The 27811-nt window shown below is 53.7% G+C and overlaps 1 protein-coding gene and 2 non-coding genes across 3 annotated transcripts; all 3 read left to right on the forward strand.

The window, feature by feature from the left end:
* The first annotated feature begins 3499 nt into the window (after window positions 1-3499).
* LOC142766493 (U2 spliceosomal RNA) lies at window positions 3500-3690 on the forward strand. The gene has a single exon (XR_012884550.1). It is a non-coding gene; the product is annotated as a U2 spliceosomal RNA (small nuclear RNA).
* Window positions 3691-12798: 9108 nt separating this feature from the next.
* LOC142766186 (U2 spliceosomal RNA) lies at window positions 12799-12997 on the forward strand. Its single transcript, XR_012884430.1, has one exon. It is a non-coding gene; the product is annotated as a U2 spliceosomal RNA (small nuclear RNA).
* A 9788-nt stretch (window positions 12998-22785) lies between these two features.
* LOC142765340 (uncharacterized) lies at window positions 22786-27179 on the forward strand. The gene is made up of 3 exons (XM_075866120.1): window positions 22786-23376; window positions 24692-24899; window positions 26724-27179. Exons 1-3 carry the CDS (start codon window positions 22918-22920, stop codon window positions 27122-27124), a joined length of 1068 nt encoding a protein of 355 aa, XP_075722235.1. The 5' UTR covers window positions 22786-22917; the 3' UTR covers window positions 27125-27179.
* The last annotated feature ends 632 nt before the right edge of the window (window positions 27180-27811 follow it).

A 27811-nucleotide genomic window follows, 5' to 3' on the forward strand; every position in this document is an offset into this window, starting at 1 on the left:
ACAAGAGACGTCCGGGGCCCGGGTCAAGGCGGCTCAACCTACCACGCCAAAGAGCTGGTGAAGATCCTCTGACATCTGCGGCTCACGGACGCGTGGGTTCACATGCACGGAAACGAGTTCGCCCCCACCCGAACCTCGCAGACAACGGCCAGCAGACTTGATCGAGCCTACGTCCCCGAGCGCCTCGTCGGCTCTATTGCGTCATGCGAAGTCCTTACCCTCCCCGATGCACTGGCGGACAGAACAGACCACCTCCCGTTGGTTACAGCGGTGAGGGGGACGCCCGGCCCTCATCCAAGAAACAAAGTTTGGCGCCTCGACCCGGCGCTCATGAAAGACCGCACGAGTGCCCTGAAAATATCCGCGTTCCTGGAAGAGACGATTGAGGCCACCCCCTGTACCAGCCCTGCGGTATGGGACGACTTGAAGGCGAGATGGAGAGCGTTCCTACAAGAAGAAGGTAGCGTGAGGAAGAAGCGCATTACAAAAGAAATGAACGAGCTACTCCGCCGGATACGGATTGTACAGAGCGCGGACTACCTCACGACCTGTACGCGCGACTATCTCCACTCGCTCCAAGTTCAGCACGACCGCCTCTTCCGGGAAAACGCGCGCAATGCACGCGAATCACGAGTCGCTGCGGGGGACGCACCAGACCTACTCTTGAGGGAGTTGCGAGGTACCGGCTCCCTTCGAATCTCAGAGGTGCAACGGCCTGATGGCAGCCTGATCACAGACGCCACCGAGATCGAAGCGGAGTTCCATAACTACTTCGAGGCCGTTTTTCATGAGCCGGACCCTTGTGGCCCATCCCCAGAGGCAACACTCATGGCCAGTCTGTGTTCGCGCCTGCCTCGACTCACCGAAGATGAGGGCACAGTTCTGTGCGGCGCAGCAACAGAAGAGGAACTTCGTGCTGCCATCCGAGCCATGCCACCGAACTCGGCTCCGGGCACTGATAGTCTGACAGCTGGCTTTTACATGACCTTCTTTGAAGTTGTGCGTGTCCCGCTCCTGGCCATGGTAAACCTAGTCCTCCAGCAGCGCGAAAAACCAGCTTCTTTCAGCGAAGGACGCATCGCCCTCATCCTCAAAGATGGCGCATCCCCACGTGAACTGTCATCATGGCGCCCGATCTCTCTACTTAATGTGGACTACAAGATCGTGGCGTCCATAGTCAACGCCAGGCTGAGGACTTTCTTGCCGGACTTGATAGCTCCCCACCAAGCCTGCGCCGTGCCTGGCCGGTCCATGTTCGCCAACCTCACAGCCACCAGAGATGTTTTGGAATACGCGACCCAGAAAAGAGTCACGGGTGCCTTCCTGTCCCTTGACCAAGCCAAGGCGTTCGACAGGGTTAGGCACACATACCTCTTTGAAGTGCTCCGTCAATTTGGGCTCCCGCAGGAGTTTGTGGCTGCCATCAAGCTCCTGTACACCGACCTGCGAAGTTGCGTCGTGGTGAACGGCACGACAACAGCTTTCTTCCGGTACACGAGAGGCATTAGGCAAGGGTGCCCCTTAGGCCCAACTCTGTTCGTACTCTCGATGGAGCCTCTGCTCGCAACCCTGGCCAGCGAAACGCATCCGAGGCCTGCCTATGACCGGTACCGAGGAGATCAGAGTCCTGGCGTTTGCCGACGATATATCGCTCTTTCTCAAGGACGCGCGAAGCCTCGACCGCTTCCACAGCGTATTTGAGCTATACGCTAAGGTGTCAGGAGCCCAACTGAACGAGAGAAAGAGCCGAGCACTGCTCTTCGGTCCGTTCCCTACTGAAGCAATTGGCGACATAGAAGCGGTCTGCACGGTTAAGGTGCTCGGCGTCTACTTTTCCCGAGAAGGCGTCGACGTTTCCGCATGGACGAGGGTCATCAACAGGGCGGCACAGCTCACCGAGCGCGCAGCACTACTTAACCTGACCCTGCGTGAAAATGCCGTTGCAATCAAAACAAGCGTTCTTGCCTTGGCCTCATACGTGAGCAGGGTGACAGTGATGCCGGCGCGGGTGGCCACTCGACTCGGCATGTTAGCCAATGACCTGCTATGGGGCAGGACACCACCCCCCGTCAAACGAGCCCTTCTCCAGTTGGAAGTTAAAGAGGGGGGGCTGGGCCTCCCGCATGCACTCACCTTGAGCAAACTGCTCGCTTTGAAGACGGCTCGCAAGGTGGCGCAAGAAAACAACTATGTCGGGAGGGGCCTGCTGTTCTATTGGAGCGGCCCGTCTAACAGTTGGCTGGATGCCGGTCGCCACTCCGGCCCGCACGCTGAATCGCCCTCGCCCTTTTACAAGGTGGCAGCAGTGACGGCACGCATGCTGCGCAAGGAAGCGCCGAATTGCGACCCTGACGCATAGCAGCCGGCCCGAATTGTTGAGACACTCACGGCAAGCCAGCTCAGTGACGAGGACCGGCAACGAGCGGAGCAAGCTAGGCGCGACCTCTATCTACTGCATAGCCTGCTCCCCTGTGAAATCCAGGATTTTCTCTGGAAGAGAGCTTGGGAGGTCCTCCCCACTAGGCACCGCTTGAAGAGGCTAGGCATAGTGCCCGACGACCGCTGCCCCAACTGTCGGGAGCCCGAAACCCAAAGGCATGCCTTGTTTGAATGTTTGGCCGCACGCCCTGTCTGGCGCATGGTAGCGCATTGCTTTGGGATTCGCCCCCCACCAGGCCATAAACGCAACAAGGGAGCGTTTGCGAGACTCGTGACCGCCTGCACTCTTTTTGTAGTGTGGCAACGTCGCTCGCTCGCGGAAGCGCGGCGAAAGCCAGTTCGGGCGGCCCCTCCTGCCGTTACGCGAATAAGAAGGTTGCTGTGGGAGCTTCTCTCGCGCGAACTCGAGGCCAGCGGAGAGGAGATGTTCCTGCGCCGCTGGCACACGAAATTCTACTTCTTGAGAGAAGGCAGGCTGGTCGCTCCGATTGTGAACTACTAACCGTTCTCGGTTTCCGGGGAGTTGACCAACTTAGGATCGATACATGTTCAGTTTAAAACTAAGGTGACACCCCCTCGCCCCTCTCCCCAGATACACCACTGTAGCGCCTGTTCTCATAAAGCAATTTGAATTCTGGTAAAACGAGTTTTCTTTGATGCTGTGTTGTGCCGCTGGCCCCGCCTGCTGACACCAAAGGGTGGTCGGTTATTGTACATATGTATATAGCGCCACATGTTTTTGTATATACCTTTTTCATTCTTTGTGAAAGCATAGGTGCATATGATGCGTGCTCGCCCATCAGTATTTATTTCTGTGCATGCAAATAAGACTGTAAATATGTACATAACACGCGACACCCCCACCCCTGCATATTCTTTTGTAAAATATAGTAGCTGAAATGTGTTTGTCCTTCATTCTTGATTTGTTTAACTTGATAGTTGTAAATATGTATATAGATAACGCGCTGTTTTGTATTTGCTTGTGTAAGCGTACACTGGTATATATTCAATGTTCTCCCGCTTGTTTATTTTGTAAAACGCATGTCAATGTACCTGTCCTTTCAGTTTAAAGTTCAATAAACTTCTATTTGTGTAGTATCTGTTCTTATCAGCTTAATATCTGATACGGATCCTATTTGGATCCAAGATATTAAACTTATTTTTGCAATTCGGCGGAGTGCTTGAAGCTTGCTTCACCTCCGCCACGGGTTGGCCCGGTATTGCACTACCTCCGGGATCGGCCCACTCACCCCTGCGGGGGTGAGTTCGACAATGAATTCAATGACAGAAAGAGTGTTCGAATTTACCAAGGATATCGGGGTAAACGGCGTGGGTGCGGCGAGTGTCCGAGACGGTGGCGTCACGCCGCCCCGGCTGACGCGGTATTCGCGTGCGGGGAGTGCGCTAGCTGTGTTTACACTAACGATTGCTGTGGGAAAATAAATGTTTCTGTGGAAATTTCATAATTGAAGGCCCCCCCTCTCTTCTTTTTGGTTATGTTCACACGTACATACTCAAGTTTAAATTTTTTTTAAACATCCCTACTCATATTATTAAAACTGTTGAGTAATTTATTATTACTGTTTCGGAGGAAAGCTAGAAGTGTGTATACGATGTGTATGTATGTGTGTAGAAGTGTGTATGTATGTGCCAAGCTAATTCTGCTTTTCCAATTCAACCGTTTCGGAACGAAAAATAAAACAGCCTCTAAAAAATGGTTGTTGGTGTTTCTGTTTACAGTTGCAGTGACAAACGAAGGCATTTTTATTTCACATCTTCACGCGACGTCTTAACCTGAAGACGCGTGCTCTCGCCACGTCTATGCATCTACACTATTCCCCATCACAAATTAAAATCGCAAAGAACGCCACAGGACCCTCCCCGCTCACACCTGCTGTACGGTGGAGCGGCAAAGCCCCGAGGTGCCTTTTCTATGTCCACTGACCTGGGCCCCAGCTTCTGCCAGCGGTGGCTGTATTTCGTTGCCACGCGGTCAGCTACCTCGCTGGCGCCCTCAGCCATCATCACCTTGATGACGATATGATGATATGTGGGGTATGACGTCCCAAAACCACCATATGATTATGAGAGACGCCGTAATGGAGGGCTCCGGAAATTTAGACCACCTGGGGTTCTTTAACGTGCACCCTAATCTGAGCACAGGGAAATGCAGCCGGGATTCGATCCCACCACCTGCGGGTCAGCAGCCGAGTACCTTATAGCCACTAGACCACCACGGCGGGCATCGCCTTGTTGATCACACACTACATTTATGAACACCATCTCGTACCAGCTCATCCACTGTTGGCTCTCGTTAATTACAACACACATCCTCGCACGCTCACCTGAATGGAATCGCCAGTTGCTGAAAGTTCCAAGAAAATTGCGCACTAGACGTACGGACGCACCACGCACGTACCTGAAGCGCCGTGGAACCCAGGACGCGTGAGATCACGCCCCGGGCGCGCTTTGCTGTGCTTTGCCTTGCTTTGCTTTGCTTTGCTTTGCCGAGTATGTAGAAGTCGAAGAAGCAGAACAACAAACCGGCCAATCCCCCACAGTGGGTGTGAGCCACAAGTGAAGGTCAACAAAAACAAGCAACACCAGCGAGCGCTGTGACGAAGCTATCGTAATGGGGCGAAATAATCCATGAATATGGCTGTACGTTGACGCACGGTCGCATTTGTGCAACCACCCGTCTCTCGAAGACCGTCTGTCGCGAGTGTTCTCGCACCTTACTCAGCGGAATTAGACGAAAAGCGCAGGCGAGTACTTCTCCACTGATTTCCGCGACCACTTGACGACCGCCTTCTTGCCGCCTCATGTCCGTCTCGGAATCAGCAAAACTTGGACATTGCGGACATTTTAAGCTAAAAAAACCACGACAGGCAACGACCACGACAGGCAGAGCCTGCCGGCCCGTTGAACGCTTGAACGACATCGCAGCGGCATGTCGCACACTCACGTTCCGGCACCCTCTGCCACATGACCCTTCATTCACCGGCTTCACAACGCACGCGGTAGACGTTTCGCACGCATTCCCGGGTCTGCCTATTACGGCAGGACCTTCGTCGACCTCGGTGCGGTGTTCCGCCACATCGGAACTTGCAAGGCATACGTTGAGCGCGCTGAAGCAGCCAAAGGCAACACCTTTTTGCCGATGATTGTGGGCGTCGTTGCAGAGGCGTTGCTTAGGCAGCCAGCGTAGAAGCCATGTTGGATGGGTGACGTAGTCACATTTTGCACAGTCATTTTTTTTCTTTTTTCCTTCCAGGCTTTGGTGCTCGAGTTGGACATGTACACTATGCATCAGTTTTAAAACAAGTGCTGTAGCATCCCTCGCGACATGCCTGATAATGTTCGCCGGCAAGCATTTGGTGTGACGTCATGGTTACATTCGAGAGTACGCATGCAAGCAAGCACGCGTGGCTTTGACCTCTGGGAAAAAGAAGGTTTCAGTTTTAACATGTTTGTAAGCGAAACAAGAAACTTCAAGCGGACTAGGGATAAAAGCAATGCCGTGAAGCCAGCGCCGCCGCTGTCGGTGCACAATGCTGGTTGTGCTTGGGTGGACGTCGAAATTGCTTTGCTACTGTTTGCCTGGCTTTTGGCGAGGACTAAGTACGAGGTGTTAAAGAATGGATTTTAATTAGGTGCTAATGAATTGCATCGCTTCTCGGCCTTTTGGCTAAGATCAAAGGACGAGGTAGCTGTTTCTTCGCACGAGTCGCAAGTCGGACCCGGGGTCTCGTCAAGCCGACGGCGACCCCCGGACCCCCCCCTGCAAAGAGTCATCTAGCCGCCCGGAGCGCTGCCGTTCCAGCCTGCAGCCCCCGGCCTCCGATCCCGGGCTTTCCTGCTCGGCGACCACCGCCCTATGCCTGGCAACGCACGGACCCGGATCGCGCCTGCTGGCCCGGCCCCTTCCGTTCCGTTGCCTACCGCCTTACTACCGGACCTTGGACCCAGCGCCTGCTGAGCCCGTCTACTAGTACGCAGTACTCCCGCGTTCCCACGAGTCACGCGTCCTTGCGCGCCCACCAGTGCCCATCATGGCTGCTCAAACAAACCTCCCGGTGAGGGAGAATTGTTTTTTCTTTAATGTGATTGACGGCGATTTTTGTATCGATGACCGAATTGATGCTGTTGAGCGTACTGCGGGGGAAGATAGTGTGCATGTCCTCCAGCATATGGGAGGGGCGAGATTTCTTGTTTGCACGCGCACTGCTGCTCAAGCCACCAAATTAATGGTAGAGGAAGGTTTCATTGTCCGTAATGAAAAAGTAGCAGTGGAGGCAGTGGGGCCCCCGATTATGTTTGTCAATGTGTTCCGCTACCCTGCCTATCTACCCGATGACCCCTTGGTTAATACGCTAGCCCAGTACGGGAAGGTGAAGAGCGTGGCGTTCGCGACGGTCGCAAACCGCCAAAACAAACTGAATGGCGTGCGAGTTGTACGCATAGAAATGGTGAAACCAGTCCCCAACTTTGCGACCGTCGCCAGACACCGCGTAATGTTTGAGTACAGGGGCATGCGGCGGGTTTGCGCGAGATGTAGCGAAACGGGACACATGGCCTCTGCGTGCCAAACCCCATTTTGTAAGCGCTGTGGCACTTTTGGCCACGAGACAGAGGGGTGCGAAGCCGAATGCCAGAGATGCGGCGGCCCCCACGGGACCAAGGAGTGCTTTAGGAGGCGCTCATACGCTTCAGCCGCCTGGGGGCTTTCCGCGGTCTCGGACCTCGCGTCACACCCGACTCGGGGCAGTGGCCCGTCATCCCCCAGGCCCGGAGAACTGAAGTCGCGATTACAGGTGTTGTCACCCAAGCCTAAGCCCAGCACGGCGGCAAGGGAGTCCCTCCCCAGCGACCGTGACACTGAGACCGACCCGCCCACTGAGAGTAGCAGCACGGCGACCTCATCCACCAACGAGGGAGAGCAAACTGGGAGGACAGAAGACGTCTCCACCGCGTCTTCGGGAACAGAGTCGAGTGACTCCGCCACAGATTCGGTGCTTTCGCCCCCCCCCTTCCTCGCCTGCCCCCCCGACGGCGCGGGACCAGAGCCAACCTGCGACGCCCGAGCAGACAGAGGCGGAGGTTTCGACTGAGACAGGAGAGGACTCCTCCTCCTCTCGCTCAACTCCCGCCAACGTGCTCGCCCCCGTAACCACCCAAGACTTGGAGGACGGAACCCAAGTCCCTGCCCGGGGAGAAGCGCCCATTGTGAGCCGGGGCTTCTACCTCCTTCCCGACGAGCGTGACGCCAGCTACTCCAACGCACTTTCCTCCGTGCTGACAGCGCCACGCCGGGAGAGAGATGCGACAGCAAGCCAGCCCGCGGGTCACGAGCAACGCGCGCGCTCACGTTCACGCCGACGGCATGGCGAAGATAAGAAGGAGGGTGTGCGAGAGAGAACGGCCAGCAAGGAACTAAAGCAGCGCCGACCGGGGGTTGAAGGACGGAGTAGCGACAGCGACGCCCCGCCCCATGCAAAAACAAAGAAACTCGACTCGAGCAGCGGGGGCAAAGGGGCATCGGCCCCCTATGCCACCGCTTTCAAGTTCTGAGTATGCGCTGCGCCGTGCCCCACCCTCGCCAGCCATCTGGCCCTCTCCCACCTCCCCTCTCGGCGCGCCTCTCCTCCTCCTCTTGGCTCTCGTCGATAATGCCCCCCCTCTCCAGAGCAGCTGCTGGCGCTCGCTCCCTCGCCCGCTCAGTTGCTGTTGCATTCGCGCCCTGCCGCGATAACCGATGCCTCCCCTCCGCATAGCCACGTGGAATGTGCGCGGCTTTCGGGACCGCGTCAAGCAGAGCATGGTGATTAAGTACGCGAAATCCCAGGGCATCGACCTGCTGTTTATTCAAGAAGCAAATGTTCGGACCCCGCTTGACGTCACCCGATTCCGCCGCACTTGCCAGGTGGAGGGGTTATTCTCGTTAACGAATGCAAAGGCGTGTGGCGTCGGCGTCGTTTTCGTTTCGGGCCGTTGCCGGGAAAAGGCGCATTGCACCTTCGGAGCTGACGGACGCATCCTCCTTCTTGACATCTTCATCGATGGACGGAAGCTCCGCGTTTTCAACCTCTATGCACCCGTGACGCGCAATGATACAAACCAATTCTTCTGGGAATTGCACGAATACCTGCTCGAACCCCTTCCCCACGTAGTCCTCGGTGACTTCAACTGCGTCATCGACACTACGAGGGACATCAGGGGCCCGGGGCGCGGCGGTTCAGCTTACCACGCTAGGGAGTTATTAAAGATCCTCCGCCACCTCAAGCTGTCGGACGCCTGGGTTCACCTTCACGGGGACGCCTTCGTGCCGACGAGGACCTCGAGAGTCACGGGTAGCCGGCTGGACCGTATTTACCTTCCCGACGCATTGCTCCCTTCGCTTGCCTCGTGCGAGGTAATTGCCTTACCGGCCAGCCTGGAGAAATTGTCGGACCACGCCCCGGTGGTTATAACGGTGAGGGCGCAGCCGGGACCTCGACGGCGGGACACCGCTTGGCGCCTCGACCCGGCGATCCTAGAAGATAACGAAAGCGTCACCAGCTTGAAGGCCCGTCTGAAGGCGTCAATCTTAGCTTCCCCCTGCGAGTCCCCGGAGGCATGGGACGACCTGAAGTCGACGTGGAGGGACCTCCTGCAGCAGGAAGGTAGCGCAAGGAAAAAAATTGCCCGCAGCTTCCCTCGGGGGAACACTGAGGAGGATGCGGAGCATATAATTGGTTAACGGGGTGTTAAAGTGCGACTCACTTGGGTCGATGGCTAAATTGGTTAACGTGGTTGTGAAATGGGGTGTTAAATTGCGACTTACTTGGGTCGATGGCTAAATTGGTTAACGTGGTTGTAGGAGGGGGTGTTAAATGAGTGAACACGTACACACGTATGCGAAAGGGCGGCGCTGGTTGAAGGGACGTCGATCATTGTGTTTGTGGATTCGTTGGAATTCATTTCACCGCGACCTTGCACGTCGACGCGCCGTACAAACCAACCGACGAGCGGCAACTGAGCGAGCGAGCGCCGACCTTGAGTATATATACAGCTCGGTGGCGCATGCACTGTCAGCTGTTGAATGTTCTCGAAGCGCGACGCCACATGCGCGTCCACTGGAGAATCAGGAGACTTGTAGATGTCGAACGCGGTGTGTAGAGGAGGAAGGGTGCACAGATGGTGGAGGAGTGAAGCACGCGCGGTGTGTAGAGGAGGAAGGGATGCACAGATGGTGGAAGAGTGGGCGACCGCGCGACGGCGCATGCGCGCGCGTCAGCTGTCGAATGTTCGAGAAGCGGTGCGGACGGTGCGGACGGCGCACTACAAGGCGCGAGTATAAGATGCTCCGCATCTAAAAACGCAACACAGCCCGCTTGAACGAAATTCTACGAAGAATGCGCATCGTTCAAAGCGCCGACGCCCTTACTGCTTGCACCCGAGACTACCTGCACTCGCTTCAGGTCCAGCACGACCGAATTCTCCGAACGACCGCCCGGGAAGCCCGTACAGCACGCGCCGCCTCGGGAGACCTACTGGAGGTTGACCTACGCGAGATTAACGGGAATGGGTCCCTGCGCATCACGGAAGTGCTCCGCCCTGATGGCACAACTACGTCGGACCCAGCTGAAATAGAGGCCGCGTTTCTTGACCACTTCAGGCTAGCTTTCAGCGAACCTGACCCGGCGGAATCGCACCCTGACCCGGCCCTTATTAGCGACCTATGCCAGAACTTGCAACGTTTGGAAGCTGATGAGTGTGTGACCCTGTGCGCCCCGGCCTCGCTCGACGAAGTACGCCGGGCAGTCGCGTCGACGCCTCCCAACGCAGCACCGGGCACAGATGGTTTGACTGCGGCGTTCTATATGACGTTTTTTGAGGTCCTGGGAGACCCTCTTCTCCACATCGTCAACACGGTGATTGGGAAGCGAGCCAAGCCAGCCTCCTTCGGTGTGGGGCGTATTGTCCTGATCCTCAAAGACGGCGCGCCCTCAAACGACCCGTCATCATGGCGCCCGATCACTCTGCTAAACGTGGATTACAAGATCGTGGCGTCCATCTTGAACTCAAGGCTGAAGATCTTCTTGCCGGACATGATCGCCCCGCACCAGTCCTGCGCCGTCCCAGGGCGCTCAATGTACGCCAATCTCACCCTGACAAGAGATGTATTCGAGTTCGCCTCCTGCAAACGCATCGCAGGGGCCTTCCTGTCCCTTGATCAGGCGAAGGCTTTTGACAGGGTGAGACATACGTACCTGCTGGAAGTGCTACGCGAATTTGGTCTCCCGCCGGACTTTGTCGTGGTCATAGCGCAGATATACACAGACCTGCAGTGCTGCGTAGTGGTTAACGGCACCACGACGCCCCCCTTTGCTTACACTAGAGGGATTAGGCAAGGGTGCCCCCTAGGCCCAACCCTATTCGTCTGCTCAATCGAGCCACTGATCACCTCTGTCGCCTGTGACGGCCTCATTAAGGGCCTGCCTTTAACGGGACAGGAGGAGCTTTAAGTCCTTGCCTTCACAGACGATATCTCTCTCTTTCTGAGAGACGCACGCAGCCTCACTCGATTCCGCCAGGTGTTTAGCGCCTACGCTGCGGCATCTGGAGCAGCACTGAACGAAGCGAAGAGCAAGGCTTTGCTCTTCGGCCCCTTTCCTGCCGAGGTCGTCGAGCCGATTGAGGCAGTCTCGACGGTGAAGGTGCTGGGGGTCCTGTTCACCTGCGAGGGCGTGGCGGCATCCACGTGGTCGAGAGTACTGAGCAGGGCACAGCTCCTCATTGAGCGAGCCAAACTCCACGAGCTCACCTTGCGAGATAAGGCCATTGCTGTTAAGATGAGCGTGTGCGCCCTCGCCTCCCACGTTTCCCGTATCGCCGTCATGCCCTCAAGAATCGCCAGCGCCCTTAACAAGGGCATCACCGCGTTCATGTGGGAAGGCAAGCCCCCACCCGTCAGGCGTCACCTTCTGCAGCTCTCTCCAAGCGATGGTGGTCTCGGGCTTCCCCACGCTCAGACCACTGGCAAAATCCTTGCTCTCAAGACCGCCCGAACCTTGGCGAAGGCAAGCGCGTATGCCGGCAGGAACCTGCTCCTTTATTGGGCAAGCGTTCGCAACAGCTGGCTTGACGCAGGCAGTCACCGTGGTCCATTCGCCGAGTCACCCTCCCCCTTTTACAAGGCGGCAGCGGCGACAATGCGTATGCTCACCCGCGAAGCCCCTGGCTGCGAGATAGACTCAGACCCGCCAGCCAGACTGATCGAGACCCTCACAGCCAACCAGCTCCATGATGAAGACAGGCGCCGGGCGAAGCGAGCGACACGGGAAATTGCCGCACTCGGCCACGACGCCCCCCGTGAGGTGCAAGACTTCATATGGAAACGAGCATGGGACGTCCTCCCCACGCGGCAGAGACTGCACCGCCTCGGCATCGTTCCCGAGGCCCGTTGCCCGAACTGCCAGAAAACGGAGTCCTTAAAACACGCGCTGTTTGACTGCGTGGCTGCGCGACCCGTGTGGCGCATGACCGCGCACTCCTTTGGCATTCGCCCCCCTCCCCACCACAAGCGCAATAGAGGTGCCTTCGCTAAACTCGTCTTTGCCATCACCCTTTTCGTGATTTGGCAACCGCGATCACTAGCCGAAGCTAAGAAGAAACCGGTGAGGGCGGCGTACCCTGCTATCTGTCGTATCAGGAGAATGCTGTGGGCGCATCTGTCCGAGAAACTTGAAGCCAGCGGCGAGGAAACGTTCCTCCGTCGTTGGCACACCAGGTTTTTTTTCTTGAGAGACGGCAAACTGGTCGCCCCAATAATTCCGTACTAACGGGTCCCTCCCTGCCTCTTTAGTTTAGCGCCGAGACTCGCCCCCCTCCCCCCCCTTTTTTTGCTTCCCGGCATTATGAAGCCACTTCTCGCACCCGTTGCTTAGCGCCTACAGGCACAACTTTCGCGGCGCGTAGGTGCGCCGCAGAGGCGCATCACACGTAGCTCCGGGCGTGTCGCAATGTTACGCGATACGCAGTGCCGAACGGCGTGTTCTTAACCGCGGTCATTCCCAATGCGACCGCGCGGTCTTGTACATATTTTTATATAGTTGTTTGTAAATATATAGCAGTGTTTATTCTACGTTCCTATGTATTGTAAATATGTATATAGCTGCTCATATCCGTCTTTGTTTTCTTTAGTTTGGAAATTGTTAACAAAGCAATTGAGTACTCCATTGTTTTGATCACGTCCCTCAGTGTTGTACGTTTCCTTCTTTTGTGATTATAACGCCGTTCATTTATGTTCCCCTTACGTCACCCCTGTAACCAGCCCAATTGTCGGCTGAGTATTGTGTTGAACGCCAGCATCAGTGTTTTCCTTGATTTGTCAAGAGACCAATAAAATTCTCTTTGTGTAGTATCTGTTCTTATCAGCTTAATATCTGATACGGATCCTATTTGGATCCAAGATATTAAACCTATTTTTGCAATGCGGCGGAGTGCTTGAAGCTTGCTTCACCTCCGCCACGGGTTGGCCCGGTATTGCACTACCTCCGGGATCGGCCCACTCACCCCTGCGGGGGTGAGTTCGACAATGAATTCAATGACAGAAAGAGTGTTCGAATTTACCAAGGATATCGGGGTAAACGGCGTGGGTGCGGCGAGTGTCCGAGACGGTGGCGTCACGCCGCCCCGGCTGACGCGGTATTCGCGTGCGGGGAGTGCGCTAGCTGTGTTTACACTAACGATTGCTGTGGGAAAATAAATGTTTCTGTGGAAATTTCATAATTGAAGGCCCCCCCCCCTTTTTTTGCTTATGTTCACACGTACATACTCAAGTTTTTATTTTTTTTAAACATCCCTACTCATATTAATGAAACTGTTGAGTAATTTATTATTACTGTTTCGGAGGAAAGCTAGAAGTGTGTATACGATGTGTATGTATGTGTGTAGAAGTGTGTATGTATGTGCCAAGCTAATTCCGCTTTTCCAATTCACCCGTTTCGGAACGAAAAATAAAACAGCCTCTAAAAATGGTTGTTGGTGTTTCTGTTTACAGTTGCAGTGACAAACGAAGGCATTTTTATTTCACATCTTCACGCGACGTCTTAACCTGAAGACGCGTGCTCTCGCCACGTCTATGCATCTACACTATTCCCCATCACAAATTAAAATCGCAAAGAACGCCACAGGACCCACTCCGCGCACACCTGCTGTACGGTGGAGCGGCAAAACCCCGATGTGCTTTTTCTATGTCCACTGACCTGGGTCCCAGCTTCTGCCAGCGGTGGCTGTAATTCGTTGCCACGCGGTCAGCTACCTCGCTGGCGCCCTCAGCCGTCATCACCTAGATGACGATATGATGATATGTGGGGTATGACGTCCTAAAACCACCTTATGATTATGAGAGACGCCGTAATGGAGGGCTCCGGAAATTTAGACCACCTGGGATTCTTTAGCGTGCACCCTAATCTGAGCACAGGGAAATGCAGCCGGGATTCGATCCCACCACCTGCGGGTCAGCAGCCGAGTACCTTATAGCCACTAGACCACCACGGCGGGCATCGCCTTGTTGATCACACACTACATTTATGAACACCATCTCGTACCAGCTCATCCACTGTTGGCTCTCGTGAATTACAACACATATCCTCGCACGCTCACCTGAATGGAATCGCCAGTTGCTGAAAGTTCCAAGAAAATTGCGCACTAGACGTACGGACGCACCACGCACGTACCTGACGCGCCGTGGAACCCAGGACGCGTGAGATCACGCCCCGGGCGCGCTTTGCTGTGCTTTGCCTCTGTACCCACTCATCACTCCTCACAGCTTCACTAAGCCGAGTATGTAGAAGTCGAAGAAGCAGAACAACAAACCGGCCAATCCCCCACAGTGGGTGTGAGCCACAAGTGAAGGTCAACAAAAACAAGCAACACCAGCGAGCGCTGTGACGAAGCTATCGTAATGGGGCGAAATAATCCACGAATATGGCTGCACGTTGACGCACGGTCGCATTTGTGCAACCACCCGTCTCCCGAAGACCGTCTGTCGCGAGTCTTCTCGCACCTTACCCAGCGGAATTAGACGAAAAGCGCAGGCGAGTACTTCTCCACTGATTTCCGCGACCACTTGACGACCGCCTTCTTGCCGCCTCATGTCCGTCTGGCACGATCGACGGAGCGCCGCACCAGCGCCTCGTACACGCCACTATAGCACTCCTACCCCTCAGAATCAGCAAAACTTGGACATTGCGGACATTTTAAGCTAAAAAAACTACGACAGGCAACGACCACGACAGGCAGAGCCTGCCGGCCCGTTGAATGCTTGAACGACATCGCAGCGGCATGTCGCACACTCACGTTCCGTCACCCTCTGCCACATGACCCTTCATTCACCGGCTTCACAACGCACGCGGTAGACGTTTCGCACGTATTCCCGGGTCTGCCTTTTACGGCAGGACCTTCGTCGACCTCGGTGCGGTGTTCCGCCACATCGGAACTTGCAAGGCATACGTTGAGCGCGCTGAAGCAGCCAAAGGCAACACCTTTTTGCCGATGATTGTGGGCGTCGTTGCAGAGGCGTTGCTTGGGCAGCCAGCGTAGAAGCCATGTTGGATGGGTGACGTAGTCACATTTTGCACAGTCATTATTTTTTCTTTTTTCCTTCCAGGCTTTGGTGCTCGAGTTGGACATGTACACTATGCATCAGTTTTTAAAACAAGTTCTGTAGCATCCCTCGCGACATGCCTGATAATGTTCGCCGGCAAGCATTTGGTGTGACGTCATGGTTACATTCGAGAGTACGCATGCAAGCAAGCACGCGTGGCTTTGACCACTGGGAAAAGAAGGTTTCAGTTTTAACATGTTTGTAAGCGAAACAAGAAACTTCAAGCGGATTAGGGATAAAAGCAATGCCGTGAAGCCAGCGCCGCCGCTGTCGGTGCACAGTGCTGGTTGTGCATGGGTGGACGTCGGAATTGCTTTGCTACTGTTTGCCTGGCTTTTGGCCAGGACTAAGTACGAGGTGTGAAAGAATGGATTTTAATTAAGTGCTAATGAATTGCATCGCTTCTCGGCCTTTTGGCTAGACCAATTGTCGAGCTAGCCGTTTCTTTGCGCCTCGCGCGAGACCCAGGGTCACGTCCCGCTGACGTCGACCCCGGGGTTCAAGTCGCCAAAGTTAGCTTACGCGGCATCGCCGTCTTGCACGTGCGACCGCCGCCCGGAGCCTCGGACCTCCCTGTCCGGCGCCCACCCATCCCATGCCGCCTGGTGAAGCAAGGCCCCCGGTCTACACCTGCCGTCCCGGAGTCCTCCTGCTACCCACCCGGCGCCTCCTGTATCCGTGCGGCACCCGCCTCGGCTGAGCCGCAGTCCTACCAGTGTGCAGCTAGCCTGCACGATACCAGTTTCAACTAGCCACGCCTTCCTGGCAGCCAGCGGCAACGCGCACCAGAATGGCGTCAATGTCCGACCTACCGGTGAGGGAGAACTGCTTTATGTTCACGGCGCCCGAAGGCGACGTATCGATTGACGATTTAATTGACGCGATCGAACTAGTGTCTGGGGATGACAGCGTACTTGTCCTTCAGCACATGGGCGGGGCTAGGTTCCTCGTCTGCACGCGTAACGCCAGTCAGGCGACAAAGTTAATGGTGGCGGAAGGCTTCCGAGTTAATGGTGAAAACGTACCGGTTGAGGCCGTAGGGCCACCGGTCACGTACGTAAATGCCTACCGGTACCCCGCCTACTTGTCCGACGAGGTACTTAGCAACGCCCTGGCTCAGTACAGCAAAGTGAGGGGCATATCGTTCGCCACCGTGGCCACACGCCAAAACAAGCTCAACGGCGTAAGGGTGATAAAAATCGAGATGAGCAAACCGGTGCCAAACTTCGCGACTATCGCAGGGCACCGCGTAATGTTTGAGTACCGCGGTATGCGGCGAGTTTGTGCACGCTGCGGCGAAGTGGGCCACATGGCGACGGCATGCTCCGCCCCTTTTTGCAAACGATGTGGAACTTTCGGGCATGATACCGAGGGCTGTACAAGCGAATGTAAGCGTTGGGGGGGTCACCATGGGACGAGGGAATGTTTTCGAAGGCGATCATACGCGTCGGCCGCCCGCGGGTTCCCCCCCACTCCGGACAACGCGTCTAGCCCCGTCCAACCTAGCGGCTCATTCTCGCCTCGGTTGGACAGGACGTCCTCACGCCTCCAGGTGCTTACGCCCAAGATGACGCCCCGCACTACAGTGAGAGAAGCCGGCGACCACCACACGAACATCGATCGACCCGCCTACAGGCAGCAGCGAGGCCGATTCACTCGCCAGCGAGAGAGAGGGGCGGGAGACGAGCGAGGAGGTTACCACTGCCTCGTCTGAAACGAAGCCCAGTCCCTCCGATACAGCTTCGGCGCAGTCCTCCTCCGCTTCACCGCGGGCACTCCCATCGGACCAGGACGACTGCGAACCTTTGCCATCAGCACAGAGGGCGCCGGCTGACGCCACTGAACGGGGAAGCGCTCTCCCCTCTGCGCCGTTAACGCCGGCCAACGTGCTCGTACTGGTGACTTCGGAAGACCTGGAAGCGCGTACCCATGACTCCCCCCGAGACGAACTGCCCATAACGAGCAAGCGGTACTACGTGCTGCCTGAGGACGGCGAGCGCAACAACACCGCCTCGATTTGTCCCCCCCCTGCTCAATCGAAACGGTTAAGCCGGAAATCCGACGCAAAGGCGGGCCAGCCGCACTCTGGCCACGAGCAGCGGTCACGCTCGCGCTCGCGCTCGCGAAGACGCCCTGGCAACGACAAGCGGGATGGGAGCGAGAGGACCGCGAGCAAGGACGCCCGGCAGCGCAGATCGGGGCCGGTGGGCCAAAGCAGCGACAGCGATGCTCCACCTCACGCGAAGTCCCAGAAGCTTGAACAAAAGCCGGTGGGGGCAAACGGGAGCCGCCGCCGAAGTCCTGAGAAGGCTACCTGATCAAAGAAGCGGCGCGCCTGCCCCGACGGCCTCGCCGCCTTCCGCTCTCCCGCTTGTTCTCACCCTCTGCTGTCCCGCTCACCTGGCTGGGCCCCTCCCCCCTTTTTAGTGCAGCACCCTCCTCGCTCCCCTTCGCTCGCGCTCCGCTGATGCCCAACTCGCCTGGTTATCTCGCCCTTCACCCTTCCTCCTCCCCCCTAGCGAGACACGGCGCTCCAACGGAAGGATCATGGCCATGCTGCGGTTCGCCACATTAAACATTCGCGGCTTTCGCGACAGAAGTAAACAGGCTGCTGTAGTGACGTTTGCCCGATCTAAGAACATCGACCTCCTCTTTCTGCAGGAGACCAACTTCCGCTCCCCGCTCGATGTTACTTCCTTCAGGCGCAACTGCCAAGTTGACGGCTTTTTTTCTTTAACATCCGCGAGGGCTTGCAGCGTTGGTGTCGTGTTCGTCACAGACAGGTTCCGCCGAAAGTCGCATTGCGTTTTCGGAGCGAATGGGCGCGCACTTGTGCTCGACGTCTTCGTCGACGGGTCCAGGGTGCGCTTTGTGAACGTTTATGCGCCGGTTACCAGATCGGACACCAATCCGTACTTTAAGGAGCTGCACAGCTACCTGCTGGAGCCCGTCCCTCATGTGGTTCGCGGTGACTTTAACTGTGTCGTGGACTCCACAAGAGACGTCCGGGGCCCGGGCCAAGGGGGCTCGACCTACCACGCCAAAGAGCTGGTGAAGATCCTCCGGCACCTGCGGCTCACGGACGCATGGGTACACGCACACGGCAACAAGTTCGTCCCCACTCGGACCTCTCGGACCACGGCCAGCAGACTCGACCGAGCTTACGTGCCTGAACGCCTTGTCCACTCCATCATGTCGTGCGAGGTCCTCGCCCTCCCCAAAGGGCTGGCGAACAGAACCGCCCACCTCCCGTTGGTAACAACAGTGAGGGCGACACCTGGCCATCACCCGAGAAACGAAGCTTGGCGACTCGATCCGGCGCTGATCCAAGACCGTACGAGCGCCCCGAGAATTTCCGCGTACCTGGAAGAGACGATTGAGGCCACCCCCTGCACCAGCCCGGCTGTATGGGACGACTTGAAAGCGAGATGGAGAGCATTCCTGCAAGAAGAAGGTAGCGTGTGGAAGAAGCGTATCACCAAAAAATGAATGAGATACTCCGCCGAATGCGGATAGTACAAAGCGCGGACAACCTCACGGCATGCACGCGTGACTACCTTCACTCGCTTCAAGTTCAGCACGACCGCCTCTTCCGGGAATACGCGCGCAACCCACGCGAAGAAGGGACTACTGCGGGGGAACCAGCGGGACCAGAGTTGACCGAAGCACGCGGGAACGGCTCTCTCCGCATCTTAGAATTGCAACGCCCTGACGGTAGCCTCATCTCTGACCCCAATGAGATCGAGGCGGAGTGCCGTAATTACTTTGAGGCCATTTTCAGTGAGCCGAACTCTTGCGGCCCTCCCCCAGAGACAGCTCTCATGAACGGTCTCTGTTCGCATTTGCCTCGACTTGCCGAAGATGAGTGCACAGTCTTGTGTGGTGCAGCAACGGAGGAGGAACTCCGCATAGCCATCCGAGCCATGCCATCGAACTCAGCTCCGGGCACCGACGGCCTGACGGCCAGTTTCTATGCGACGTTCTTTGACGTGTTGTGCGCCCCACTCCTAGCCGTGGTCAACATGGTCCTCCAGCGGCACACGAAACCCGACACCTTCAGCGCGGGGCGCATAGCCCTCATCCTCAAGGACGGTGCCCCCCCACGAGAACTGTCGTCATGGCGCCCGATCTCTCTACTCAATGCAGACTACAAGATCGTGGCGTCTATACTTAACACCAGGCTGAGGACCTTCTTGCCAGATTTGATCGCTCCCCACCAAGCCTGCGCCGTGCCTGGCCGGTCTATGTTCGCCAACCTCACAGCCACACGAGACGTCTTCGAATACGCGGCCCAGAAGAGAGTCACGGGTGCCTTCCTGTCCCTCGACCAAGCAAAGGCGTTTGACAGGGTCAGACACACGTACCTCTTCGAAGTGCTCCGTCGTTTCGGGCTCCCGCAGGAGTTTGTGGCTGTTGTTGAGCTTCTGTACTCCGATTTGCGAAGCTGTGTCGCGGTGAACGGCATGTCTACGGACTTCTTTCGGTACACGAGAGGCATAAGGCAAGGATGCCCCTTGGGCCCAACCCTGTTCGCACTTTCCATTGAGCCCCTGCTGACAACCCTGGCCAGCGACATGTGCACCCGGGGCCTGCCAATGACCGGTACCGAGGAGATCAGAGTCCTGGCGTTTGCCGACGACATATCTCTCTTTCTTAAGGACGCGCGAAGCCTCGACCGCTTCCGTAGCGTATTCCAGCTTTACGCAAAGGCATCAGGAGCCGAATTGATGAGAGAAAAAGCCGAGCTCTGCTTTTCGGCCCGTTTCCTACAGAAGCGATTGGCGACATCGAACCGGTCTACACGGTCAAGGTCCTCGGTGTATACTTTTCACGTGAAGGAGTGGACGATTCTACATGGACGCGGGTTGTCGACAGGGCTGCACTACTCACTGAGCGCGCAGCGCTGTTCAACTTGACTCTGCGCGAAAAGGCTGTCGCAATAAAGACCAGCGTGCTTGCCTTGGCCTCTCACGTGAGCAGGGTAGCAGTGATGCCAGCGCGGGTGGCCGCTCGACTCGGCATGATGGCAAATGAACTGCTGTGGGGCCGGACGCCACCCCCAGTCAAGCGAACACTCCTCCAGCTGGAAACCAAAGAAGGGGGGATCGGCCTCCCACACGCGCTCACCTCAAGCAAAGTGCTTGCTTTGAAGACGGCCCGCAAGCTGGCGCAAGCAGGCAACTACGTTGGGAGAGGCCTGCTACTCTATTGGAGCGGCCCGTGTAACAGATGGCTGGATGCTGGTCAACACTCCGGCCCGCACGCCGAATCGCCGTCGCCTTTCTACAAGGCATTAGCAGCGACAGCCCGCATGCTGCGCAAGGAAGTGCCAAATCACGACCCTGACACGGAGCAGCCGGCCCACATAGTGGAGGCACTTACGGCAAGCCAGCTCAGCGATGAGGACCGGCGACGAGCGGAACGCGCTAGACGCGACCTCTCCCTGTTGCATAGCCTGCTACCCTGCGATATTCAGGATTTTCTCTGGAAGAGGGCGTGGGAGGTCCTCCCAACTAGGTGTCGCTTAAAAAAACTAGGCATTGTACCCGACGACCGCTGCCCAAACTGCAGGGCACCCGAAACCCAGAAGCATGCCTTGTTCGAGTGTTCGGCCGCGCGGCCTGTCTGGCGCATGGTAGCGCACACCTTTGGGATCCGCCCCCCACCAGGTCACAGGCGCAACAGAGGCGCGTTTGCGCGGCTGGTGACCGCCTGTACTCTCTTCGTTGTGTGGCAGCGCCGCTCACTCGCGGAAGCGCGGCGACGGCCAGTTCGGGCGGCGCCACCCGCCGTCGCACGTATAAGAAGGGTGGTGTGGGAGCTCCTCTCCCGGGAACTCGAGGCCAGCGGAGAGGAGATGTTTCTCCGCCGCTGGCACACAAAATTCTTCTTCTTAAGAGAAGGCAAGTTGGTCGCCCCGATCCTACGCTACTAACAGCTCTCGGTTTCCTGGGAGTCGACCAACTTAGGAACGATACATGTCAAGCAAAAAAACCAAGGTGACCCCCCCTCGCCCCTCTCCCCAGACACACAACTGAAGCGCCTGTTCACACAAAGTAATTAGCACTCTGGTGAACCGAGTTTTGTTTGACACTGTTTGTGCCACTGGCCCCGTCTGTTGACACCAAGGCGTGGTTGGTTATTGTATATATGTATATAGCGCCTCATGTTTTGTATATATTCTCCTTTTCATACTTCGTGGAAGCATAGATACATATGCTTCGTGCATTCCCATTAGTATTTATCTCTGTTCATGTAAACAGGACTGTAAATATGTATATACAACGCGACCTCCCCCCCCCACCCCTGCATATTCCTTTTGTTAAACATATCAGCCGAAATGTGTTTGTGTTTTTTTTTCCTAATTAGTTAACTTCATGTTTGTAAATAGGTGCAGATAACACACTCTTTTGTATCTGGTTGTGCACATGTACAATTGTATATATTCAGTGTGCCCCCTGTTTGTAGTTTTTTTTCGTAAGTGCATATAATGCCCTGTAACATTCTGTTCGAAGTTAAATAAACTTCTCTTTGTGTAGTCCTACCTCTCGGGACTACATTTTCGGCCCTGGGCCGGGGTTGGATGCCCCCCCTTGAGGGGGGACAACCCTTTTCACTCTTTTTTCTTTCTCCTCTCGCTTCTCTTTTCCCGCTTCCTTCTTACGCTTGCGGTGCATCCAAACCGGGCTCCTTCGGGAGCTGACTGGGCAGTTGCACCGCAACTTACACGTTCTTCCCCTGTACTGAGGTTAGGGCGTGGGTCTAAACCCACCCCTGACCGCCTGGCCTCTCCAGCAGGACTGTCTGGGGTCTTTGGACCCGCGAAGGTTTTTCCTGCGGGATCCACTTGGCGGCCTCACTTCGGGGTGCAGCAGCAGGGGAGTGACGCTCCGCGGTGGGCAAAAGGCTCACCCCGCTATCACCGCTGTATTGAGCTATAAGCTCTGGGGTCGCTTGCTTAGCTGGCGGGTGGTCGCCCAAGGCGGCCTTCCCGACTAAGCCCAGGGTTCCCCGGCCCTGGGTGGACGTGCGGCTCAGCCCCTGCTCTGCCGGCCTGCTCCAATGCAGCTCCACCATGGCTCTAAGCCATGGCGACTGGCCAAGCCCTTTGGTGAGAAAGGGTGGACGCTGGGGCAGCCGGTAGGGCGCTGCACCCTTGGTTTGGCCCGGTGGTCCCGGAGGTCCGGGCGGCCTTTGGTCGGGCCAGCAAGGCCGAGACTTCTACTTCCTCTCTCATGTGCCGCCTCTTTTGACAACCTCACTCTGTTCTTATCAGCTTGATATCTGATACGGATCCTATTTGGATCCAAGATATTAGAGGATTTTAGTCTGTCCGGCACTCCGGTACGTTTTTGCGTATACCGGGTTGCCGGAGGGCGTAAAGCCGGATAGCGTTGAAACGAGCCTTTTGCACTTTTAGCCCGTGCCGCCCAAAATACGCCCAAAAAACGCACGCGACGCATTCGCGGCTGTGGCCACCGCATGTGCGTATGCACAAAGTAGAAAGTCTTCGCAATTACTGACTAAGTTTGAAAATAAAAAAAAAACATTGGACAATGCCAATAAACTTTTTTGTTACAAAACGGGACTTTATGTTTGTTTTCTTCAATTGCGCTATGATTTAAACCTAACTATGAAGAAAACATCAGCATCACGGTGATCGGCATCAGAATCGGCATCATGAGTTGCTGACACAAGCGTCATGAGACTCATGCCTACTTTTCGTGTGCTCCATCTGACAACGGCTCCTTTGTGGCATCGGTCGCAGCGATCCATTGATCCCGTTGAAGTGTCGGTGATTTGCTGTTGTCGTGTCTGCATCAACGATGCCGTACAGCGTATTTCACGACCGACTGCTCCTGCGAACTTTGCGATGGAACGAAATCGAAAATGTGTATTTGCTCCGAACTGCACCGCGCCGTGACCTCCAGATAAACGGACTTCTTGATTTGGACGGAATGGACTTTACTACATTCTACCGCTCGTTCAGGTTCCATAAAGGAGACCTGGAAGATTTGATGGAAGCCTTGCTGATTCCCGAAGAGGTCATGAGCGCTCAACGGGTTCGAGTGTCTGGTCGCGAGGCGCTGTGCATGACGTTGCGGCGTCTAGCCTACCCTAATCGTCTCTGTGAGCTGGAGCTCTTCTTTAGGCGCCACAGCTCGGTAATATCAAGTGTGGTGTCTAAAGTGTTAGCCCACATAGATTACTACTTCGGGCACCTCCTTGCGGACCTTACAGTGCACAAGTGGCTCAATCTGCAATCACTGGAGCTGTTCTCTCAGGTAAGAAGGCATGCTGTTGCACTGCATGACTGCCTTTAGCGCTATGTTTATGCTTCGCTGCACTACATCTCTGTGTTTCGGTAGAGGTCATTAAATGTAATTCGTGCCCCGCCGTGGTGGTCTAGTGGCTAAGGTACTAAGCTGCTGACCCGCACGCAGGTCACGGGATCGAATCCCGGCTGCGGCGGCTGCATTTCCGATAGAGGCGGAAATGTTGTAGGCCCGTGTGCTCAGATTGGGGTGCACGTTAAAGAACCCCAGGTGGTCGAAATTTCCGGAGCCCTCCACTACAGCGTCTCTCATAATCATATCGTGGGTTTGGGACATTAAATCAATCAAATCCAATTCGTCATTATGAAGGGAAAATAAGGCTCTGGCTTTCTATATTCATAGCACACCAGGCACATTAAATCGCCCCTCAACCCCACCAATGACGTAGCAACATCATCTTCTAAGTAATAATTTGCCGCATCAATTTAATACGTGAATGTGTTGTCGATTTTAATAATATTTTCTAGCGTGCTTCAAAAAAAAGCACAGGCGACATCCCTTTTATTCCCAACACTGTAAAGCAGTTATTTCTGTGAACCAGACACCTACTCCTTCATTATTTTGCCTCCTCATTATCATTTCTGCCCCAAGAAAAACCTCATGATGTAGTCAGTGTCACAACTGTACTGTAACAATGCCTTATAGATCAGTTTTCTTTCTTGCTGTACCAATGCCATTTGACATATTTCTCAGACTTTTCTGCCCAACGAGACAATTTCAAATTTTATTTGCAGCTTTGTTTAATCAGTGTTCACAGAAAAACGAATTCCATTCACACTAAAAAAATATCAGTGTTGTGTCGATGAGCAGCCTGCCTTCCAAGGTTAGCACCATTGCTCTATATAACTGGCTGTTCTGTGTCAGCAACCTACTTTTGCATGCAGTTTACTCCATTACTTCAACAGACGCAGTACCTGATGCCAACTACCAGCATAAAAGGTGTTAGTATTTACTATCAATGAATAATTATGACAGATTCACATGAACCACTTATCATTGAAAATGTGATAAGCGAAATTCATGTATGTGTCATTGAATGTTTCTTCTGTGGGAGAGAGATCTGAATTCCTGTTGCAGTGATGCTAAACATCGAGTTAGTGCCAAACACACGTCCTGTCAGGTAGAGCTACTACACCTTAAGCAGCTTCGTTTACTGCGAAAAGTTTAGCTTATACTTATTTTGATCTTGGAACGTCGTGCTATATTTTGGTCTTGGAACTTCGTGCTATGTGTTGCTTTCTGCAGCTGCCATTTCATTTTTCAGGCTGTGCACAGGAAAGGTGCTCCATTGAAGAATTGCTGGGGATTTATTGACGGAACAGCTAGACGAATTTGTCGACCATCAGCTAGACAAGAAGACTATTTTTCTGGGCACAAACGCTATCATGCTTTGAAGTTTCAGGCATTGATGTGCGCAAATGGCATAACCTGTCAGTTGGATGGCCCATTTCCAGGCCGTCGTCATGACGCTGGTATGTGAACTTTCCTCCAGTTTCTCCTGCAAAGGTACCAGACTAACTGAAATGCCCTACGGAATACTATGTTGTTAATGAAACATTTCGCTTCAAACACATTGGCATGTCCTGGCAAGGTAGCATGCACCTCTATGATAGAAAATTCATGTAGGCTAATTTCAAAAGCATGCTACTCCGTATAATTATACCCACTTGATGCTTAACACTTCTGTTTTGGCAAGTCAATTCATCATGAAATTATGATGTACCAGCTCCAACAGACACCTTTACTTCAGACGGCACATATGTACCCGTTTGTCCATTTGTGTCTGCCCTTATTTTTTATTTAAGGGTGTTTGACTATTTAAAAATTCTAAATGAAGAACTAAACAGTGTTTTGCTTGATTTGGTGTTTTAATTGAATGAATATTTGGAGTTTATTCAAACTACAATAATTGCACATAACCAATGGCAAAATGTCAAAGCAACAAAGCTTTAGAAGAGCAAAAGACCAAAACTCTTATTTAAAAGATTGAATTGGGAAGATACACTAATTTCACACTTTTACGGGATTACAAAGACTTCAGTCATCACCGCAATAACAAATTTTTGCTTTGAACTCCAGCGTTGCTGAAGAAAGTGTAACCTCAATTCATTACCACAAGATTCATCATAAGGAATGTTATACAAGAGCTGGTGGCAAAGTACCTCCTTTAATATTTATGTAACTTCTATGTTCATCATACAAATGAAAAAAAATACTTCAAAGGCTGTATACTGCTGTATGTAAACACTCAGTTCACATAATGGTATATTTTAGTGGTCAAATATTATGACGATATTAATTCATTAACGTGTGGATATTTGCTTGGAATTATGTGTTGCGGCACTCTACAGTTGTCTTCGAAATGGGTGCCTTTCTGTTCAACTGCTATTTGAATAGTACTCTATTCAATTAGGCATGAATTAGGTATCATCACTATTCAATGTGTATTTGTTCAATTCTACATTTCACTATGCACGCCCCTAGTTATTACCAACCTTGCAAAGACAAACGTTCAACTAGAAATGTAACTTCCTCACTAGGCTTAAAGCTGTCAAAATTTTTCATCTTTTATTGGCTTATTCTTTCACACTGTGGTGTGGACACTCAGTGTTGAAAAATGTGCACTCATCGTGTAAGTTGTGCTATGGCTATATGTATAGCCTTAGCACAAGGCTATCTGTATAGCCTTGTGTTTGCTACTAAATGTGCGATGTCGACTTTTGTGCAAGAGGAGTAGCCGGCGCCACGCATTGGCATCAACCTCTCCTTATATACATTTATTTTTTTAAAAAATACGGATCTGCTACTAGCAAGTGACTAGTTGCTGTCTTCCAGTAACGTCAAACTGCCATGAAAAATCACTTAGAGGTCAACAGCCCTCTACCCTTTTCAATTTCACATATTCAGTCATATCTTGAGAACACAGCAGGATATATGCTGCTTCCCTCTTTGTCTCATGGTCACAGTTTTTTTCTTTTTCACCTTGCCATGCTCTTCACTGTCCTGTGTATGTAAGCGTTAACTGGACACACCACCATGATGGAGCACAGGTGTGCGGTCAAGCAGCTGGTACAGTCCAAAGATAGCTCCACAGCTAGGGGAGTAAATCTGAAACTGGCAGTTCAGCAAGTTCTCTTTACTACACTATGTTTGGTGGGACTAGTTTAATAACACTGTTGAACCACTCATTCTTCTCTGCAAGCTCAAGTCTACTGTTTCTGTAGCAGGATACCATGACTGATTATCCCATATAATGTTCAGTATTGTTAAGCAGTTTTTTGTTTTTTTTTCTGCAGGTATCCTAAAGGAGACTGCCCTCTACCGCAACTTGGAGACAGTTACTCAAGGCCGCACATATGTAATATATGGAGACCCCGCCTACCCACTTCGGCCACTGCTCTACAAGCCTTTTGGAGGTGCTTCTTTGCGTCCCCATGAGGTTAACTTCAATAAGCGCATGAGCTCAGTGCGGCAGGCCGTTGAGTGGGGCTTCGGCAGAGTCGTTGCAGACTTTGCCTTCGTTGATTTTTATAAAAGCCAGAAGATGACTCGGCAGAGGGTGGGTCGGATGTACAAAGTTGCAACATTGTTCTTAAACTGCCGTACTTGCATGTATGGCAGCCAAGTGTCTACATATTTTGATGTTACTCCGCCCACCCTCAGAGAATACCTTGTGCCATTTGAGATACCAGCATAGCATACTGACATGAGCATACAATGGATCCTTGTGTGTTGTGCAAGGCAGTTTGCTATTTGTGCGAAGCCGAGTTTTGTTTTTTGCAGCTAGTAGAAGAGAACCAAGACGTTCGGCTCTATTTTAACTGGCTTGTTGATAACCGGGACTTAATTGACTTTCATTCTATTATCATGACAATATCTGGTACAGTCAAACTCCGCTAGAACGAACGCCGCTTCAACGAAAAATTCACTATTCCTCGTCAGCAGTCCATAGGAGTCAAGGCATAAATATTGTCGCCACTACAACCACTTTTTCTTTGATCGTACCGCTTCAATGAAATTTTACGATGCAATTCGAGGCTCAGATACTTATTGGTAATCAGTAAACCCAATCTTTAACATTTCGATGCATATTCAGAACCTGAAAATGCGTCAACGAAGTCTAAAACACATGTTGGCACCACAAGGACCGGGGCTGTTCAGCAAGCATGGGCGCCGCCATTGCTCGATAGCAGTGGTAATGAGACTGCCCTGATAGTACACTCTAGCCCTGCTTTTGCAACTGGTTTGCTTTTGAGCTGCAGACAATCCGAAGCTGAAGCTGCAAAAGGCGCCGCTCCACGATACCCTGCCTCTATCTCAGCGTTGTCGGATACTTTTGATGACGGACAGCTGCTGGTGTTAATGAGTTAATGCAACTGCTTGG

This window comes from Rhipicephalus microplus, chromosome 6 (genome assembly GCF_043290135.1).
Source record: "Rhipicephalus microplus isolate Deutch F79 chromosome 6, USDA_Rmic, whole genome shotgun sequence".
NCBI lineage: Eukaryota > Metazoa > Arthropoda > Arachnida > Ixodida > Ixodidae > Rhipicephalus > Rhipicephalus microplus.

What these genes read in the sequence shown, in the direction of transcription:
- LOC142765340 (XM_075866120.1), top strand. Translation starts at nt 22,918, where the DNA reads ATGCCGTACAGCGTATTTCACGACCGACTGCTCCTGCGAACTTTGCGA. An exon ending in CACTGGAGCTGTTCTCTCAG is followed by an intron (nt 23,377 to 24,691) that starts GTAAGAAGGCAT and finishes TTCATTTTTCAG; the next exon opens with GCTGTGCACAGGAAAGGTGC. An exon ending in AGGCCGTCGTCATGACGCTG is followed by an intron (nt 24,900 to 26,723) that starts GTATGTGAACTT and finishes TTTTTTCTGCAG; the next exon opens with GTATCCTAAAGGAGACTGCC.